This window comes from Petromyzon marinus, chromosome 2 (genome assembly GCF_048934315.1).
Source record: "Petromyzon marinus isolate PM22_M1 ecotype Great Lakes invasive population chromosome 2, UKy_Petmar_22M1.pri1.0, whole genome shotgun sequence".
NCBI classification, from domain to species: Eukaryota; Metazoa; Chordata; class Hyperoartia; order Petromyzontiformes; family Petromyzontidae; genus Petromyzon; species Petromyzon marinus.
In genome coordinates, this window is record NC_133668.1 from 19,965,797 (window position 1) to 19,986,779 (window position 20,983).

The following is a 20,983-nucleotide window of genomic DNA, read 5'->3' on the forward strand; positions in this document are numbered from 1 at the left end:
TACATAATCACCAAGGGCATTTTCGTCTGCAGCTTCTACTTCCAATTTGTGAAAACATTCATGAACTGATTGGATAATTGCATTGCTATTTGGAATGGTAGCCAAATTATCTGTTTAGGAATTGCCCTTGAAGCTGGAGAACCCTAGGACACAGATCGAAACACTAATATGGGCCAAGAATGTCTGTGTGTAACGCGCGTGACATTGAAGGTGGAGCGGAAACACATTTTTTAACTCAAATTACCTTTCAATTTGACCTTTCTTTATGGAAAGTAAAGCTAATAAAGAAATCAACGCATAAACTAATAACGAGCCAAAAAAGGCTGTGTCCCGCGCATAACGTCACTCCACATTAGGCCCCCCCGCCATTAATAATCATGAGCGGGTGACGTCACTCCACATGCCGCACCCCTCCCCAATAACCATTAGGGGGTGACGTCACTCCAAATGGGACAACCCCCCCCCCTCATTAATAATCATGAGCTGAACAATTTTTCTATTGAATATTTCAGATTTACTGCAATATACACCCGTCCTTGGATGGGCAAACAAGCTAGTATGAGACAGAATGAGCATCATAACATCTGCAATCCTTGTTTTTTTTCTATTTTCTAAAGCTGTTGTTTGGATATTCTTGGTTCTTTCGGTAAAGTCACGTAGATAGAAAACAAGCGGTCTTCTTCAGATGAAGAAGACCGCTTGTGTTGCGATCGAAACGTAGTGGGTTTTTTGCTTTTAATTTTGATTTGTTTTCTATCTACGTGACTTTACAGAAAGAACCAAGAATATGAATTCCTGCAGTCACGAAAGTTTGAAGTCTGTTGTTTGGAGTATAATGTAACACACACTTAGCACTGCATTCACTGTGCTCAATTATAACCCCTTGAAGTGTTACGTAATATTTTTTCCACTATGCATTACTCTCAAAATGCCAACTAGACTGCACACTGTCATTTCAGTTTTTCCTAAAGATGATCATTTATATTCTTGGTTCTTTCGGTAAAGTCACGTTGAAGGGAAACAATAAAATAATTATATATATAAAACAATAAAATTCTCACGACGTTTTGACTGTAACACAGTCATCATCACCTGATCATCAGGTGATGATGACTGTTTGTGATCATCAGGTGATGATGATGTCTGTGTTACAGTCGAAACGTCGTGAGAATTTTATTGTTTTATATATATTTTATTATTTCCCTTCAACGTGACTTTACCGAAAGAACCAAGAATATGAATCACTGCAGTCACGAAAGCTTTAAATCAAAAGATGATCATTTAGTGAAGTTGGCATTGAGCATCACACATTTTTTTTGCCAGCATCTCTAGGAAGGCTCAGTGGGGTGCTGTAACTCAACTCCCTATCAAAAGGTTGCAGGTTGCAGGATCCAGTCCTGGTTAAGGGAAAATGTAACACATTACTTTTCCCGCATCTACAAATAAGTACCTTTGTGGAAGTCTAAAGTTGTCCTGTAAAGAGACTGGTTCCCAAACACAGGATCTTGCAATGTTACTGCTGCCCCAAAAAAAGATGCAAGCCACAACAACCTAATACTCTTAAATTTTGATTTAAAGCTTTTGTGACTGCAGGGATTCATATTCTACGTGACTTTACCGAAAGAACCAAGAATATGAGCCTAATACTCGTTTACATATGGAGATAATTTAAATGAATGCTTGCTATAGTATTACACCGAGTAGGATGTGATAATGTAGGGGTTACCAAAAAAATACACAATGTAGGATATGGTATCCAGCTGAATGGTACAACAGTTATTGCACTTGACACCCAATCAGAAGACCATTCATTATAATGGGTTCATTCAGCCAATCATGAAGTGGGAAGCGGCACTTTGTGACACTTCAACAAAAGTTGTCCGATAGGTACACTGGTTTTTGCCACTAAAAACGTGGAATTTTGACCACAGACTCAGAACCACAGAAGACAATGAGGGATCCAATGTTCGTGTTCATTCAAAAAAACAGAGAATTGACGAAACAATTAGCATCCAAATGCTTCAAAGCGCACTACCCTCAAGAGTTAAAACAGGAGCCCGCAACCATTCAACCACTGCTTCCGGTGGATCGAATTGGCCCTTCAGCAGTGATCATGATCGAAGGCATGGCTACTGTGATCCGCGTGACCAGCGTGATGGAGAGGAGGGAGGGGTAGTGGGGCTGGCAGATGGTCTCGTGCGGTAATGGGTATGACAGCAGCGCGCATTTGCCTTTTCTCTGAAGGCAAAATGCACTACCCCCTGCTGCACTGTACACATCCGCACATGCCATACCCACTCTCAAACACTCGTTGTTTACAAATAGACCCATAACACAGCAATGTACCATACCAAAGTCAAATTTCTCATGAAGAGATGTCATTGAACTCACCCATAATACGCACTGCTGTACAATCGTACACACTTGCATATATGAGCACTGTACTGCATAGCACACATGGTGTACTTGATGTAAACATATATGGGAGTCAGTTTATATACATACAAAGGCTTCAAAGGACTGACTCAAAGCGCTCTCCTGTGAGATAAAAAGGCTTTCATTCATTCATGTATAGTACAGTATTCATGCAGTTGATTTCAATTCTGTTACAATATCTTTTCCTGCATATCCAAGGTTATGCACTTACTGCATGGTCGAGAAGCATTGCTTATTTTTATCACTCACGTTGGCAATATCAAGAAGAGCTTCACTTGATTCCAATTATTAATGAAAATAGTGTGCAAGATAAAATGGGAAGGGGTGGTCACTATTGTGTCCTATTCATATCCAAATAAACACGACCATGCGTGTGCACAAAAACAAATTTAGCACCAATACAACCACAAGCAAGGGAATACATAATCACGTTAACTGTCCGTAAACACGCCCATGCATGTGCACAACATTTTTTTTAACACCAATATAAGCATAAGCAAGGGCTTTTTTTATCAAAACAGACACCAGTAACTCGATAACAATAATAATTTCATGCTACATAGCGTCATTCACGCAATTGTATCCCACAACGCTGCACATCAATTATCCAGTTCCGTGCACGCATATATAAACAAAACCCCACTACTTAGCAAAAAAAAAGGAATGAACGCCACGTTAAAAGCACTTGCCTGTTTTCCTCTTGTGCACCACCACAATGTTGCTGAGCGACGAGCAAGGGGCAGATGAGCTCATGCTTGCGTGCTCTGTGTTGGGGTAGGCGCTGGAGGCAGCGCGCTCCTGTCGTCCCACAACAGGGTGCAAAGAGCCGCCTGTCTCGGATGTCGCCTCCCTCCCGCCTGTGCTCAGCGTGTAAATGTCCTCCTCCGAGCCGAAGAGATCTCGCCCGCTGCTTTTTCTCCTGTTTATGGCGTCATCTACCCTCGAGGGAGTTTCCGGAGTGACCTCATCATCGTCCACTGCTGAGAGTCCCAAGGGTGCTGCGGCGATACCGGGCATTCGTAGGAGTGCACCGTTCAAAGAGGCGGAAGCCCCTCTCACTCCATCCGATGGGCACATGGCATGCAAGTTAAGGGGACCGGCATTCATATTGGCAGTAGAGTTGGCATTAGTGACGAGCCGCACATTCAACGTGAATGGATCCTCCATCGCCTCTAAAGCCGGGCTGACCTCGTCGGATGGAGTTTCGCTTGATGCTGGGCTGGCGTGGCTGTTGACACCATCAGTGAGGGGTGTGCTGCAAGACGATCCTGTCATGTCATCAGGAGGCAGACTCTTCTTGCACTCCAAACCAGACGAAAGGAGACTTAACTTTGCCGAGAGACTCGGGGCAACCCCACATCTCATTCCAAGAGAGGCACTTTCTTTAGGAAGGTTGCTGCATGGGCCGAATCCATTTGCGTCAGTAGCACTGCTCAAAGCAGAGCCAACCCCTTTCACTTCGCAATCAATACTAAACTTTAAGGTATCATTGTGGGTCGATTGGGTGCGATCCATCCCATCCACCGTCACATTCGCGGGTGCGAGCAACGTACCCTGCATTACCAACGACTCTTGCGTTCCTCCTTGCCAGCTGTACTGTTCCGGGTGCTGCTGATTCTCCTGCGGCGTCGTTGCTACCGCTGTAATGTTCCCACCAACGTTGCCTGTTATCCCCCCATGCCGTCCCTGCCCAGGCCCCATGCCTAGTCGCTCGGAATGGCTGTAGCTGCGCTTCGGCACCCCCCGGAAAACCTCCACGGCATCACTTGTGGTTGACGCGATAGAACTGCCATCCGAGGACGAGCTCGCTACGCTGCTCATACTGGGCCGCCGGTCCAGACTGTCCAGATTGGACGAGACGCTGTGTGGCAAAAGGCCGGCAAGAGCGAGCGGCGTTGTCGTCCACTCATTGAGAACACTCGATTTGTAGGAGAGGGTGAAGGTCAAGCTGGCGGTGCCCTGTGTACATACGCATCATGGATAAAATTTGGTACATTGGTCCCAATCACGGGAATAGTTGTGCATTGTGTATCAACACAGTTGCATGTAATAATTTACTATTGACCTTTGTATTAATAGCCAGATGGTGATTTGGCAAAAATTGTTAATTCATTATGACACATTAGTATGGTTTTTTTTCTGAGATTTTGCAGATAAATGGTCAAAGGTCAATGGGATAGTAATGTGAATATCTCTACCAGAGAAATTCTGAGAAAACATTGGATTATCCAAAATACTGTTTAACACGTAGGCTTTCGCGACCAATATCATCCATAATACAGATTTTTTTGGGGTTAGATCGCGTACATTTTTAACATTGGATTATGCTGGTTAAACAGTTAAAGAAAAAAATTCACACAAATACGTCTGACATATATGATTACGTTCTTAAGTATATGAACAGTAACTTAGAAAATCACACATTATAGTGCACACAATAAGAGAAAGCTATAGCTGGTGGCATGTGGATTGATCACCCATCTCACAATTGGAAGGTTGAAAGTTCAAATTCTGGTGAAGGGTTGGTTCAGCTAATGATTATCCTTCTAGGATTGATAAATGCGTACCACTGGCTGAGAAGTCAGCTGTGCTTGTCCAATGAAGATTGGCAATTTCCTGATGAAAACAGTAGCAATGATTCTGTGTGAACTGGCTCAGTGGTGAGCTCCCTGATCACATCATCCGATGACTATTAAAAGCCTTGCATGCATTGGATATCAAATAACCAACATAAATATTACAATGTGATGGGAATCAATACTTGAAAATGTTCCATATACTTCATGGTGAACAAATCATGGTGGCACATGCCTGTAACCCAGCAGGGTTAATGGATCACGCATAGGTCACCATGGATGCGACTCAACAAAACTTCTGCTGTGCTGCGAGGTGGCCAGGAGATGGCAGGATAGCATATACAATTCTGACCCATTTGTGCTAACTTTAAATGTCATGTCATACAATGTTTTTTTCTCCTGTTTATTTCCACTTGCAAAACACTTATATCCTGACAAGTTAAGTAACACGATTCAGGACACTCCTGAAGACAGTCTTGACAGTCAACGAGGCTGTTATGGATTGACTTATGTAGCTAGCGAAGGATGCTAGGTTTAGTGATGTGTGTTGTGTGTGTCGCTATTGTAAAATTTTAATCACATTTGTTGGGAGAACTGTTACGTTGTTTATATAGCATTGCTTTAGTAAGTTTTAGAGGGGCTTGGTTTGGTCCGATTTTTTATTTAGTATAGATGTATACTTAAAATTTTGATCTTTATTGTATTATGATTGTTATTGGGATCAAACATCGAAATGGAATGTTTTCCACTTTTTGTACGCAGCATGGACGGGTTGTGCTTTTTCTGTAGGATTTGATTGTTTACGTGGTGAATTTTACGTGGTGAATTTTTAGGTGTATCTTGTAAATGTATTTTTGCTGCGGTGGAACCCAAATCAAGAGCCGAATGGCTAACAGGGTAAATCCTAATAAATGAAACTGAAAACTCAAACTGAAATAAAGGATGTTATAATATTCATGCAAATACGTTGTGCGTTAACATGGAAATAATGCTCTGTGCTATCTGTTCTTAATAATGTGATGCTCAATTCCACTGGCAGTTCTAAGCCATCCATTGAAAATTACACAATTTTCGGGATTGTAATCGTCTTCATAGGAGACACCAATAAAAAAATTGGTATTAACTTTTACCGCCCCTGGAGTGTTGATAAATGGGCGAGTCACAAGCGGGACTTGAACCTTTGGACTGCGAGTCAGGCGATCTAACCACAGTGCCACCTGGCAGGACCGTGACACAACGTTGCATCAATGTGCGACCTGGAGGTAGGAGAGGAAGATGGTGGTCTCCTCAGGGTCCATGAGGAAGGCGCTTGGATGGTAGGCATCAGCCAGGGTGGCCTTCTCACGCAGCAGCGACGTGAAGTAGCACTCTATTAGGCTGTCATTCAGTGCCAGGCGTAACCAGGCCCGGCAGCGGCCTATGTCCGTGTTGATGAATTTTAGGCTGTTCAATTCTGCCAGCACATTCCTGCAGGTGACATAAGAATAACACAGGCTTTAGATAAAGTACACACCTAAATCAACTCGATAGCTATTCATATTCTTAGTTTTTTCGGTAAAGTCACGTTGAAGAGAAACAACAAAATAACAAAATATATATAAAACAATAAAAAAATTCTCACGACGTTTCGACCATAACTCAAACGGTCATCATGATGACCGTTATTTTGTTGTTTCTCTTCAACGTGACTTTACCGAAAAAACTAAGAATATGAATTACTGCAGTCACGAAAGCTTTAAATCGATAGCTATTGTTTGATCCGTTATCTCCATGTGACCCTTTCACTATTTTTTTCTGTTTCATTTGGATTATTTTGCCAAGAGGTTTTTGAGGGACTATTTGTTATTAGCAACACAGATACAATGGGTGAGCAATTAATATTAGATGTTATATGAATGCAGGTTGCAATTACGTGGGAAGACAGTGGAGTTACAATGTAGAAGTTGTTCATCAAAATGAGGAGGCAAATCACTTTGTGCAGTAGACATTTCGACATTTAAAAGAACACTTGTGTTGAAACATGCCTAGTTCGTCAGTAAGTATGATTCAAACGGCAAAATGAAGAGATCGGAGTCGCACAGATAGGCTTCTCAGGTAATTCCTGCAGTCACGAAAGCTTCGAATCTAGGTTATATGAAGTTATAAAGACAAACGGAGTCCAAAAGGCTGAGCTGTGTGGGAAGCAAAACAACAAGAGATATTATATTTTGCAGTGAGGCACATCCCTCCGCCCCATGCCTTCACCAACCCACACCAAAGCAGTCATTATGAGCGGAGTGACAATATTGCAGCTATTTTTTTTTATCCACCACAACAATATTAATCCATGACTTTGAAAAGTGAACATGTGCTTGTGTAAATAAAAAATCGAAGTTTGCTACCAATACGGATTTCAAATCTTCCTCTATGCACTGTACTTCATAGACTAACATGGAGAGACTCAAACAATACACGTTGTTTAATAGGCTGAATGTGTCTCATTAACATAGCCGCTGCTGTGGGAGCCATCTCACATTGACATGGTAATCTCTAATCTCTAGCAATACAATGGCTTCTTCAGCACCGTAGTCGTGGGATTACATTAACAGATTGACATGCTAATCTCCAGCAATACAATGGCCGAGGTATATTACTTGTAAATTCCATCTCTAGCCCCACCCACTTACCCTTGGGTTGTACCCATCTCAAACCTATATAACCTCTTGCTGCAGTAGCTCTCTCGCTATATTTATCCTGCCTCAGCAGTTCGCCTGCTGTATTTTATCACCTGAAGACGATTGCTCGTGTTGCGATCGAAACGTCGTGATTTTTTATTTTATTATTTTTTTCTATCTACGTGACTTTACCGAAAGACCCAAAGAGTATAATGTACCATGTTAACTACTACAGAGTTGGTTGATACTACTAGAGTCGGCAGATAATACTATTGAGTCAGTAGATATTATTGCAGTCAGTAGATACTACTATATAGTGAGTAGATACTACTACAGTCAGTAGATACTACCGTATGGTTGGTAGATACTACTATAGTCAGTAAATACTACTATAGAGTTAGTAGTTATTACTATAGTCAGTGGATACCATTATAGAGTCAATAGATGCTACTTTAGATTTAGTAGATACCACTATAGTCATTAGATACTACTGCAGGCAGTAGTTACTACTATAGAGTCGGTAGATACTACTATAGTCAGTAGATAATATTACAGCCAGTAGATTCCAATACAGTCATATACACTGCTGCAGTCAGTAAATACGACTATAGTCAGAAATACGACTATAGAGTCAGCATATACTGATATAGCGTTAGTAGTTACTACTATAGTCGGTAGATACTACTATACAGTCACTAGACAACTACAGAGTCAGTAGATACTGATATAGAGTCAATAGATAATAGTATAGTCAGTAGATACTACTGTAGAGCCAGATACTACTGGATAGTCACTAGATACTACTCACTATTGTATCTAGGGTGTGTAGGTACACAAGCCTACGAGGGAGGGGTGTGGTAAAAATATTTTTTGAGGGGGGGGGGGAAATTTTTTGGAAATCTTTCAGAGCAACTATTTACCCCCCACTTTCTATTATTTTTGGACTTCTGCAAGACTTTCAGTAAAGTCACGTAGGTATAAAAATAAAATAATTTTCTACCTACGTGACTTTACCGAGAGAACCAAAGAGTATGGATCCCTGCAGTCACGAAAACTTCAAATCTGGATTGTGCAAGACTCTTATAATTTTGTTGACGGACAAATGGACAAAAGAAACGCCGGGCTTTTACAATGGCTTTGTAAAGTCACGTAGAAGGGAAATAATAAAAATAAAACATAATAAAATAAAATTCTCACGACGTTTCGGCCACAACACAAGCAGCCGTCCCTCAGGTGAAGAAATAGAACTGTCGGAAAGACAGCGCTCCAATGGAGCTCCAATGGACAGCTCTGTTTCTTCACCTGAGGACGGCTGCTTGTGTTATGGCCGAAACGTCGTGAGAATTTTATTTTGTTTTATTTTTATTATTTCCCTTCCACGTGATTTTACCGAAAGAACCAAGTAGATGAATCCCTGCAGTCACGAAAGCTTGAAATCGAAAAATAGCTTTGTATTTATGTACAGTGAGGGAAAAAAGTATTTGATCCCCTGCTGATTTTGTACGTTTGCCCACTGACAAAGAAATGATCAGTCTATAATTTTAATGGTAGGTAGACAGAATAACAACAACAAAATCCAGAAAAACGCATGTCAAAAAATGTTAGAAATTGATTTGCATTTTAATGAGGGAAATAAGTATTTGACCCCTCTGCAAAACATGACTTAGTACTTGGTGGTAAAACCCTTGTTGGCAATCACAGAGGTCAAACGTTTCTTGTAGTTGGCCACCAGGTTTGCACACATCTCAGGAGGGATTTTGTCCCACTCCTCTTTGCAGATCTTCTCCAAGTCATTAAGGTTTCGAGGCTGACGTTTGGCAACTCGAATCTTCAGCTCCCTCCACAGATTTTCTATGGGATTAAGGTCTGGAGACTGGCTAGGCCACTCCAGGACCTTAATGTGCTTCTTCTTGAGCCACTCCTTTGTTACCTTGACCGTGTGTTTTTGGGTCACTGTCATGCTGGAATACCCATCCACGACCCATTTTCAATGCCCTGGCTGAGGAAAGGAGGTTCTCACCCAAGATTTGATGGTACATGGCCCCGTCCATCGTTCCTTTGATGCGGTGAAGTTGTCCTGTCCCCTTAGCAGAAAAACACCCCCAAAGCATAATGTTTCCACCTCCATGTTTGACGGTGGGGATGGTGTTCTTGGGGTCATATGAAGCATTCCTCCTCCTCCAAACACGGCGAGTTGAGTTGATGCAAAAGAGCTCCATTTTGGTCTCATCTGACCACAACACTTTCACCCAGTTGTCCTCTGAATCATTCAGATGTTCATTGGCAAACTTCAGACGGGCATGTATATGTGCTTTTTTGAGCAGGGGGACCTTGCGGGCGCTACAGGATATCAGTCCTTCACGGCGTAGTGTGTTACCAATTGTTTTCTTGGTGACTATGGTCCCAGTTGCCTTGAGATCATTGACAAGATCCTCCCGTGTAGTTCTGGGCTGATACCTCACCGTTCTCATGATCATTGCAACTCCACGAGGTGAGATCTTGCATGGAGCCCCAGGCCGAGGGAGATTGACAGTTCTTTTGTGTTTCTTCCATTTGCGAATAATCGCACCAACTATTGTCACCTTCTCTGTGGACAGGTGTCTGTTATACAGGTAACAAGCTGAGATTAGGAGCACTCCCTTTAAGAGTGTGCTCCTAAACTCAGCTCGTTACCAGTATAAAAGACACCTGGGGGCCAGAAATCTTTCTGATTGAGAGGGGGTCAAATACTTTTTTCCCTCATTAAAATGCAAATCAATTTATAACATTTCTGACATGCGTTTTTCTGGATTTTGTTGTTTTTATTCTGTCTCTCACTGTTCAAATAAACCTACCATTAAAATTATAGACTGATCATTTCTTTGTCAGTGGGCAAACGTACAAAATCAGCAGGGGATCAAATACTTTTTTCCCTCACTGTATATGTTGTGTTTTTAAGAGAAGACAAGTTTTGAAAGAGATTTTTACCGGTAGAAAATTATAATTGTTAGTAATGAAGCTTCAAACTAGTGTTGGACATTCCATAATAAAAAAAGCCTTGGTAGTGCGCAGGTACACTATGACTGAAACGTTAAATTTGGTTCTAATTTGACTTTAGCTAAATTCCAACTTTGAGAAGAATTAATATTAGTTTGAATGTCATGGGATGGTGAATTCAAAACTGAGATTTTTGTAATTCAAGAGTGCCTAACCCCACTGGAAATTTTTGAAACGGTGCCTGGTGCTGATCATTAAGGGCCATAGATTCATAATTAATTTCTGGACCCGGAGTCCAATAATACTTATTTCCCTGGCAAATCTGAGCCAGAGCAGGGCCCTCATGGGTGGTTTTCCACTGCCTATTTTCTGGGCCAAACCGAAACAAAACCGTCAAACTCTGGCCTCACGAGACATTTGAATATTGCTCGGGGCTAAGAGCCAGGGGTGAAGCCAATGGATTATTCTACGAGTGTGATATCATCACACCTGACAAAGTGAACAAAATGGTGATTAACAAGTCAGAGGCGATTGTATGCGAATTTGTAAAACTTTGTACGAGTGTCACCGCATCACCCACATGCATCTCGACATCGCACGTTGCATGTGATGTCAGCAGCATGGCTCTGGTTTGGATATGCCAATGAAAAAGGCATATACAATAATAGATTTTAAATTATGGCTATAATCTTTTACAACAAAAATAATGGGGGGTTTTTGTTAAAAATATCAACATTTCCCATGTTATTGGCTTATCAGACAACATTCAATTTCATGTGGTATGTCAATCTTGGTCAAGTCATAAGTCAATTCTTGCATTGTCAGTCTCATTGGATCAAATCCTATTGCAATATAAAAAAGAACACTCAGTAATTTTGTTTTGGGAAGGGTCTTCCTTTTACACTGGAGAAGACTCTACCTGTGCGTGATGGACTTGAGCAGGCTCCAAAAGACCGGTTCAGGGAGTCCACCGGAAGTCCGGTTATTCCTCCGGACGCGTTTGTCTGAGGGGGCATCACTGCGCAGGTACTTGTCCTTGAGACCGTGCATGAAGGTGGCCTCCAGGGCACAGCACAGCTTGTTAGCATCGTCCTCATCGCTCGTCACGTGCTTGCCCGACGTGACATGGCTCAACTGGAGATTGCGCACTGTGTCCGCCACGCAGTAGCTGATCGTCTGAAAATGGCGGGTGGGAGTGAGAGTCAGGCCTCATACAGCTCGGTACCAAACGTATGACATTGATTTTGTTGCCGGTTATGTACAAATTGTGTTTTCAGTCATGTCACGAGACATATGCACGTGCCTATGCAAGAAACAGCTGTGTCACTTCCACAATTGCTGACTATGAGGGATAAACATAGATCATGTCATACAAGCCAAAGCGTCTTCCTGCTAAAGCGAGCAAGGCGTTGTGCTTGTATCCATTGGCAGCCCTAAGCCAAAAGTGGAAACGTTACATTCTTATTGCAAAAGCAGTCTCTCAATAGGACAACCACTACCAAGTCCACCAAGTGGTACTGATTTTACTGAATCTAGAGAGAACAGTCAATCCCTGACCGGAACTGATCAATGGTCATTAAAAAAACATTTTGGGATAATCTTTTTTTGAGAATTAATTTAATTCAGACCTGAGGTCAATTATAGTTGTCACATGTAATGAATTGTAATCACACTGGAAATGTAATTTTCGCTAATAATGCTGCTGTAATTATAATTGGCCCTGGGTCTGATGTGTTATTATAAAGGTAATCAACCAGTACATTCTAGGTGTAACATGATGAGCAAAGTGTTATCAAAGTGTACAGTATTCATTGTATCTGTCCCTGGTAATTTGATTATAGTCATGATTTTTTTTTGCCAACACTGCATGCAGTGCACTCACTTTTTTGGTCTCCTTTTCTGAGATATTTCTGTACTCATCTGTGCCCGACATGACGCAAACGCTGCAGCAGCCTGCCCCTCACCTGAAGAGGACAGCACAGTAGCATTCACGCAGACTTGAGGACTTTGTGAATCAGCATTTTCCATTGTCTTTATGTACTAACTTGGTAGAAACCAGGTAATGGATAAATAGACAGGTAAGCACTAAAGTTAAATAAAATGCATTCCATTGAACAATGGGCCTTAAGTACCAATGTTTACCAGTTGTTTATTCAAAACCAGAAAACACTGGACCAATGTTACTCTGTTTCATCAGTAAAGGCTCTATAAACAGAGCACTGGACCAATGTTACTCTGTTTCATCAGTAAAGGCTCTATAAACAGAGTACAGAGCTTAAGTGATACATGTGAAAGTTATCGATGAACACTACAAGACTAAAATATAAATTACAATGGTCAATTTAATACTTATTATTATGACTATGAGAGACGCTTGGAAATAAATACAACTGTTTTGTGCAGGTGAAGGTCAAATCAAGTTTCAAAATAAAATCATAGGCACAGTGTATGTACAGATGACAACATCTCATTGAAAAGGTTAGAAGGAATTGTACTGTGAATAGGAAATAACTCAAAGAATTAAAAATGAATTGCGCCATCATAAACAACATTCTTACAAAATTGCTTTCTGCTATACATAGTCTTATCTGTGGACAAAAATGCTGACATCGATAGATGTTCTGAACACTTCAATGATTTGGAAATAAGGAAAAGATGAGTGGACATTAATGTAGATAACATGCCATTTGCCTAAAGATTTTCAAGTTATTACAGTAGAAAGTAGGACCCTGAAACACCTTGAAATAGTATATTACATTTGCATGTTAAATATATCAAATATCCCGGTTTAATTTTCAAATTAAGTGTTTTTTGACTATAGGACTGGCATACGCGTCACAAAAATTCTCCAAAGAAACACCAGAAAGGAATTATGCAACCACTGCCATTGCAAAAGATAGCCATTTTAGATGTTTCACACTGACAACCATACAAAGTCTTACACAAATAGTGTACACTGTATATTGCTGGGGATGGAGACTCCATTGTTTTGGGTCCATAGTGGAATGATATCTGAAACCGGTCATGGGCTTCATCCTTCACCAACTCACAAAACCCCCCCCAATGACTGACATGGTGTGGAAGTGCATACAGCAGTGGATTTACCAAGGCCTAAAGTTGTTATATTTTATTATTTTACAGCAACAATGCAATACATAAATGTACGATAATTTCAGACTAAAATAAACAAGAAATACAAAGAGTACCACTTTGTGGAAAGCTCAAACCTACTTAAGATTCCGAGATACTGACCAAAACTGGTGCAGACCACAAAAGAACATATACAGCCTTTCCCAAAAGGATGTTAAACCCCACAATGCATTTCATGCCACCTGCAGAGATGCGCATTAGCCAACACATGTTCAAGTAGGGAATATAACCTTTCATTTTACTTCAGTGAGGTGGCTGGGTTTGATTATGTAAATGTACAGGCATCTTGTCAATAATGCACTGCTGGATTCGGGGACTAATAATAGAATAGGTCTGCCAGAGAGCTGGGCCAGTACTACTAAGATTATTGGTACAAATTCAAATTCCAGGTGTACAGTATTGGGTTGATGGTATAAGTGCAGTTTCTAGAACTGGACATAAAACCAGAATTGTTTTAATCTACTTTGGCTAATAGGGCTATAATTTATTACATTGGAACTAGTGTAAGGGCATGCGAGCCACCCTCACGAGCCACCCTCACACACGCACCGTGCAGACATGAAATCTCCGCACTCAGTATAACACGCACCAATCACACACACGGGAATACACTAGACGGGGAGTCAAGGGTTAAAGGACACTGACGTCACCCGGACCAGGCGTGCGAGACAAGGATGTGTATTTGAAACGAGGGCGGAGATGGAGGGGTTAAAAGGGGCTTTGAGACGCGTGTTGGGGTTGATTTTTTAACAAATGTTGCCGTGGGTTCACGAATAAAGAAGTGCTTAACCAGTCTCTGACTCCTCTTCACTCGTATGGGACAAAACCACTCTTTACTGGACATAAAAGAACATGTAGTGGTGGAAAAACAGGCCAAATAAAAATGAATCTGCAAATAGTCCTGTGGTGTCAGGTTGCTGTCACATTCCCTGAAAATAGTCCTGTAGCTTCACCTTGCTGTACCATTCCCCTAAAATAGTTCTGTGGTGTCACCTTGCTGTACCTTTGCCTGATGAGACATGATGGGCCTTTTGGAATTCTGAAAGGATATTTCTGACTCTTATACCATGCCTCAAACAACTAAACTTTGATTCAAGTTTAGGTGCCAAAATTATCCAATGAATGTTGAATCATTGCTCACCTATGTAGGCAAACTTGAGTAGGTGGTAGAAATTAAAACATTATGGCTGGAAACAGTCTAGATATAGGATGACCACTGATGACTTGTAACAAAGTGGTGATAATTTCATGGACCATGGATGGATGATTGAGATTGGTTAGCCCCAAGTTGGTATTTTAATTTGCAAACTTCTGACTGTGAAATGTATGCTACAATCATAGAGCCAAATGGCATACATGATTTGAAATATCTGTAGCTACTTGGTAATTATTGAGGGATATGACAAGTATATTAACTATTTCTCATTTCATGTGGAAATGTGAAGTTAGCCATGTTATATGTGGGAATTGAGGTTGTAAAAAGGTAACTGAACATAAAAGATCCCACAACAGCATTCACAAGAACCAATCATAACATGTGCAGGTGTTGTAGGTCAACCAACACATTTAAAAATTACCTGCGCTTTAAAAATAAAAAAATAACTGATGCTCAATCACTATATTTGTCAACCAGATCCTTTTTGCAGTGTATCTTGGACTCTCACCTAATTACTACTATAATAACCTAGAAATGTGTGTAACGCGCGTGACGTCACTCCACATGCCGCACCTCCCCCCCCCCCTCATTAATAAAATAATCATGAGCGGGTGGATTTTTACACTCACGCGGAAGAAGGTCGAGTGGAAAGATTTTGTTTCGCAAAGTCACTTCAAATATTATGTTTCTTTACAGAAAGTGACGGTCAAAAATAAATCTACGCATCACAGCGCTACATCCGCACGTGACGCCACTGCAAAAGAGGGCCCCCCGGTCCCCGGAAAGATTTTTTTAATGCAAATTCGCTTTAAATTTGAAGTTTCTTTATTGACAGTTAATCAAATAAATAATTCTACGCAGCAACAAAGTGCATTTGGTATCTTTATTTATTTCTTCAGCACTTGAAACAAAAGGTAAGTCAAATTTTTGCTTCTAAATTGTGATAAAATATATACATTTCTCCATGATTTTCCAAACATTGTATCGAATTCAAATTGATTACAACCCCAGCGAGCGAAAGCACAAGAAAATGAAGTATCAGAGCAGTGATTTCGGACTAAGTGAAGGCGAGTTCAATGCAGTGCTAGTGACATGAAGTGAGGCGTTTTATGACGTAGTTTCGTGCAAGAATCACTGCCATTAATACAGCACAAGAGATTAACACAAAATATCGTATACCGAGGTTTCATTTTTTAAGTTAAGAAACACTTATTTACGTGCAACAATTCCTAAAAATACGTACAATCACACAAGAAAACGTAAATGTACATCTTTAATAGTACAGCTTCTGTCCTAGGATGGGCAAAAGGCTAATTGAAGGTCAGTTAAATACAGTGCTACAGTGACATGAAGTGAGGTTTTTATGACATACTCTTTGGTTCTATTCGGTAAAGTCACGTAGGTAAAAAATAAAACATAGAACCAAAGAGTATGGATCCTTGCAGTCACGAAAACTTCAAATCTAGAATTTTATGACATAGTTTGTGCATCACTGCCATTAATACAGTACTACAGTGAAATGCAGTGGAGTGTTTGATGACATTCTTTTGTGCAAGATTAAATTTACACAAGATACAAATACTCTCTGCTCAATTTTATCGTAAATAGTACAGCCTCCGTCCGAGGACGACGGGCAAAAGGCTAATTACATATGAAACAGAAACAATGAACTCACAGTGAGTTTTGCTCTTTTGTGGCAAAATACTTTTAAAATAAAGCACACAATGCAGACCTCTGACCCCGTATCCGAGTGAAGTTGTAAAATGGAACACAAGGCTGCATAATCCTCAGCGCACTGATAGGAATCCTCTTAACGTGGAAAGGTGCACCAGGAAAAAAACATGTTTCAGGAACAGTCAACAAGCCATACCCATAAAGCAAAGCTCTAAATCCCAAGTGAGAATTGCATCATGCTGACACGCTTTTTACAAACCACTATCGTAGTATTTTGAACATCATACGCCAAACCATTCCAGTGAGCCGGGTTGTACAGCCTGTGTACAGAATTGGCCAAGTTATACAGAACCAACATGTTGATGGCCACATTGGGCTGGTAATTTCGAATTGTGAATTACCAAAGTACAGTCTACATAGTGTATGGGACATTAAATACCACGTGATGTGGTTTTCCCAGTACTGCACCCCCAATTACAACTTAGCAAATTGCTCATAAGCAAAAACATGTTTTACTACCCTGGTGTAGCTATGCTCATCCAGGTACTTTTTACCTCGGTGAGCTCTCAATGGACTAAATTAGTCAAACTGAATTGGCTGCTTTTGAAAAGTAATTTGAACGTGCACAGAGATTTATTTATATGCACTAATTCACTCAAAACACTGCAGGCCAAAAACACAAGTGTCCCAGTAGCATTCATTGGCAGGTTAATGTACATACATTTATAGTTCTCTTTGCAACATTAAGTTTAAGCATAACCTACGTTATAATAACTTGAACAAAATTATAATTGTATATTTTTAAAAATACCAATACCAAAAAAGACATTTCACGTTTTTAATTTACTGTTCAGACGTGGTAGAAAGTTGAAGACAAATATAGAATACACTTACATACCGAATTTAAATATTTTAATTATCACCACACGCGGTACAATGGCACAAATAATTAAACACGCATTTACATACACTGTGTTTAACATTTAAAAAGTTAAAGCTCAGAATGCTCAAACCAGCACAATGTTGATGCTCATGCAGACTTCCCACCAAGTGATACAGCATCAACAGGTGGTGCGCTTATGTTACAGACCCCAAAGAATCACAAATAGCGATATGACTGCTAAGATATAAACTCCGCGAGCCAAATTGGCATGTTGACTTAACAGCTGCCCTTGACGAATTGACCAGCTGGCGATGGAGACATTGGCACACACGTGAAAACTTTTAGGAAAAGGAACATTCGTCAACATGCGAACCGAGGGCATGAAAACATAACTGGATGTCTTTACCAATTGATTGACATACCATTCGTCCCTTCTTTATATAAACTGAGTACAGTTCAGCTGGCAGCACGAAATGAACGCCTCATCTTCACTGAAAACATTACTGTGTTATTGGGTGCTTGACAAACTTCATCCCTAGCTAGTTTCATTTTTCAAATTCTAGTTTCAAAAGTTCGACGAGTGTGTTGAGTTTTAAAAGTTAATTATTTTCTATTCACGAAGGCTATCACCCGATAGCTTGCCCCAAAAATGTGGCAGTCAAACCTTTCATTATAATAGTACAGTAGTTGGGCAGAGGAGTTAGTTGAATTGTAGGACCCCCCACCCCATCCCACTTCTCTGCCTCAGAAATGCAAGGTAGTCAAATTCCTTCTTTTGAAATTGTAATTGTGCCCTGTTTGCATCTAGTTTGTCCTGAGGAGAACACCCCCCCCAACATTATGTATAGTCCCATCAAAGTGTTCTAAAACATGTTTTGTTATTTAAATTGAATACTTTGGATTATTTTTAGGATTTGTCTGCTGTTACTCAATGGCCACTATTACGTAACTTCATATGCCCATTAAAAAAAAACGCTGGTATAAGAAAACATTTTAAATGTAATTCCCATCAGGTCACATGGTGATATTAAGTGCCATTGACTCTCTCTCTACCTCTTCAGACCTCTGTTTAAGTGCTCGCAAGAAGGGCCGTGGCAGATTATTTTATTTTGTGTTCGTGCACCCACTGCCAACGCAGCATCACCAATAGTAATACCCATTAAGCCACATCGCAATGTGGAGACACTTACATTCAAGATACTGCATCATAGAGTATTATACAGTATCGAGAAAGTTATTAAGCACATGTGCATAAATAAAATAATGTCGATCATTATCAGAAAACATCTGCGTAGCCTCAAGGCTCCTTAAGCAGGGATAGTCCTGCTTAAGAGTCTGGGGGAAATAGCCTAAAGTGCTGCAACATCTACATCATTACCACTTTTTGTGTGAGAAGTTAAGAGTGGCTCAAAAGAAAGCCGTCCCTTGGTGTGGACCAATCAGTTTCAAGGACAATGCATCATATATTATCATAGTATGTTTTTTTTGTTTGAATTTTGACTGCAGGTATTGTGGTTAATGCAGACACGAATCTTAGTAAAAAACGGTTTCAGTTTTGTTGCCAAAAAGAGGGGGAAAATCCTATTATTAATGGGACATCGTTATTTGTGTCCTTTTGGAAGTAACCGAAGAGAAAAACAAAAGACGAGCGGGGAATAATGCAACACTCGAAAAGGCCATGAAATATATAACGAGTTATTAAAAGTACGACTTGCCTCCCAGCTCATGGGTGAGATGGGACCCTGAGCCAACATTCACACGGTGAAACGTGACCTACCACCCCTACCCATAGGAATACCACCACTCTTAACTTCTCACAGGCACACAGCGTCAATCGTCTCTTAACTATCGACGGGATATCAATAACAATACATCTCGGTAACCGGGAGGCGTTGGTTGTCTCGGATAACGCGGTCCCAACCCTGGCCACATCCAACTTAAACTCCAACTCTTTTAAGTCGCTCATCATAGGCGAACGCTAAATAAGCGACGCCAAACATTGAGGTAAACATAAAGCCCCCCCCCTACCCCCAACTATCGTGTAAAACCTTATCAAATCACACACGACCAACCATACATACATTCATTGCGTCTTTAACTCGAGGCGCAGCCCCTCTGCGCGCGCATCTTGAACGGACATCTACCGCCGCTGACGATTTTTTTTTTACAAAACCCGTACGTACGCGCGTGTTTAAAAAAAAATACCTACTAAAAGCGTAAAGGAGCGAGCGCGTTCGATAATAAATGTAGCAATCGTTGTTGTAAACGCAAAGTGGGGGTACCTGGAACGCCAAGGACCGCCGACCGACCAACCCGCGAACCGCTCAACATGTAAACATCAACGCGGCGCCCGCCGTCTTCCTCATGACGACTTTGCCAAATCCGGCAACCCTCCCATTGGCCACCCCCCACTCCCCGCCGCCAAACGGAAGTACCGTCAAATCCGCCGCGCGTTGCGTCAGTGCGCATGCGTAAAAACCCGCCCCTGAACGCTGGGGGGAGGGGGTGGGTGGTGACGTGCGGTGGGACGTAAATTTGGCGAGAGGCCTTGCCGAATAAGGCCCCACCCCCTACCTCCCCCCCACCTTGAGTGTATTAATAGCGGCGGTGTAGCGGTTAGCGCAACTACGAACCTTGCCCACCCGGGTTCGATTCCCGCTCACGGCCAACACCCATTTCGATTTGAAGCTTTCGTGACTGCAAGGATTCATCTTCTTTGGTTCTTTCGGTAAAGTCACGTAGAATGAGAATAAAATAATAAAATAACACAATAAAATTCTCACGACGTTTCGGCCACAACGCACGCGGCCGTCTTCAGGTGAAAGGTACATTGAAGCTCTGTCGTCCCGACAGGTCTGTACCTTTCACCTGAAGACGGCCGCTTGCGTTGTGGCCGAAACGTCGTGAGAATTTTATTGTGTTATTTTATTGTTTTATTCTCATTCTACGTGACTTTACCGAAAGAACCAAAGAAGGCCAACACCCAGTTACGATTATCTAAAACCGGTCCTGGGCCTCCACTAGGTCGACTCAGCCTCAAATGAGTATCTTGTGCGGCGTGTAAAAACATCGCTGCTAGGGAGACAAAGGCGGCCGGGCGTGGTGCTGGTCACCCCCGTGCCGGCCTTCATCAGGTGCTCGCTAACAGCACTTGCCCCAACACTCTGTTACAGGCTACACACGGTGGGATCATTATCATTAATAAATATGTAGGCAATACAACGCAACATTGTAGGCTGGCAAGTTGTATGATGCTGTGGTAGAACTGAATTTTTTTTTACACTATTTCCCAATGTTACATGTAAATGGGAATTACAGGACTGTACTTACACGTTTGCCTCTTTGTGGCCGATCAGAAGTTCCACCTCTTAATTTTAAACTCCCCGCAGGGTTTCAATTATGTTATTCTTAAATGCCCTGCAATGTTTACTTGAGACTCTCGGTTGAGAGAAGGTAACAAACAACAATCTACAAAAAA

General features: G+C 41.3%; 1 protein-coding gene across 3 annotated transcripts in view; it reads right to left on the reverse strand.

Annotated features, from left to right (window-relative positions):
• LOC116945297 (pleckstrin homology domain-containing family M member 1-like) overlaps nt 1-19,940 on the reverse strand; it is a 70,712-nt gene extending 50,772 nt beyond the window's left edge. For 2 of the 3 annotated variants that reach the window (XR_004403229.2, XM_032959715.2), the window contains exons 1-5: nt 19,788-19,940; nt 12,525-12,606; nt 11,562-11,818; nt 6,269-6,479; nt 3,126-4,395 (exon numbers count right to left, since the gene is read on the reverse strand). Coding sequence is in view for 2 of the 3 variants with exons in the window: in XM_032959715.2 (XP_032815606.2) it covers nt 3,126-4,395; nt 6,269-6,479; nt 11,562-11,818; nt 12,525-12,575 (1,789 nt within the window). In the remaining variant the exon portion in view is untranslated. Of the gene's footprint in view, nt 1-3,125; nt 4,396-6,268; nt 6,480-11,561; nt 11,819-12,524; nt 12,640-19,787 lie in introns of all 3 variants that reach the window. The other variant, XM_032959721.2, reaches the window with a different exon arrangement.
• Between the last annotated feature and the right edge of the window lie 1,043 nt (nt 19,941-20,983).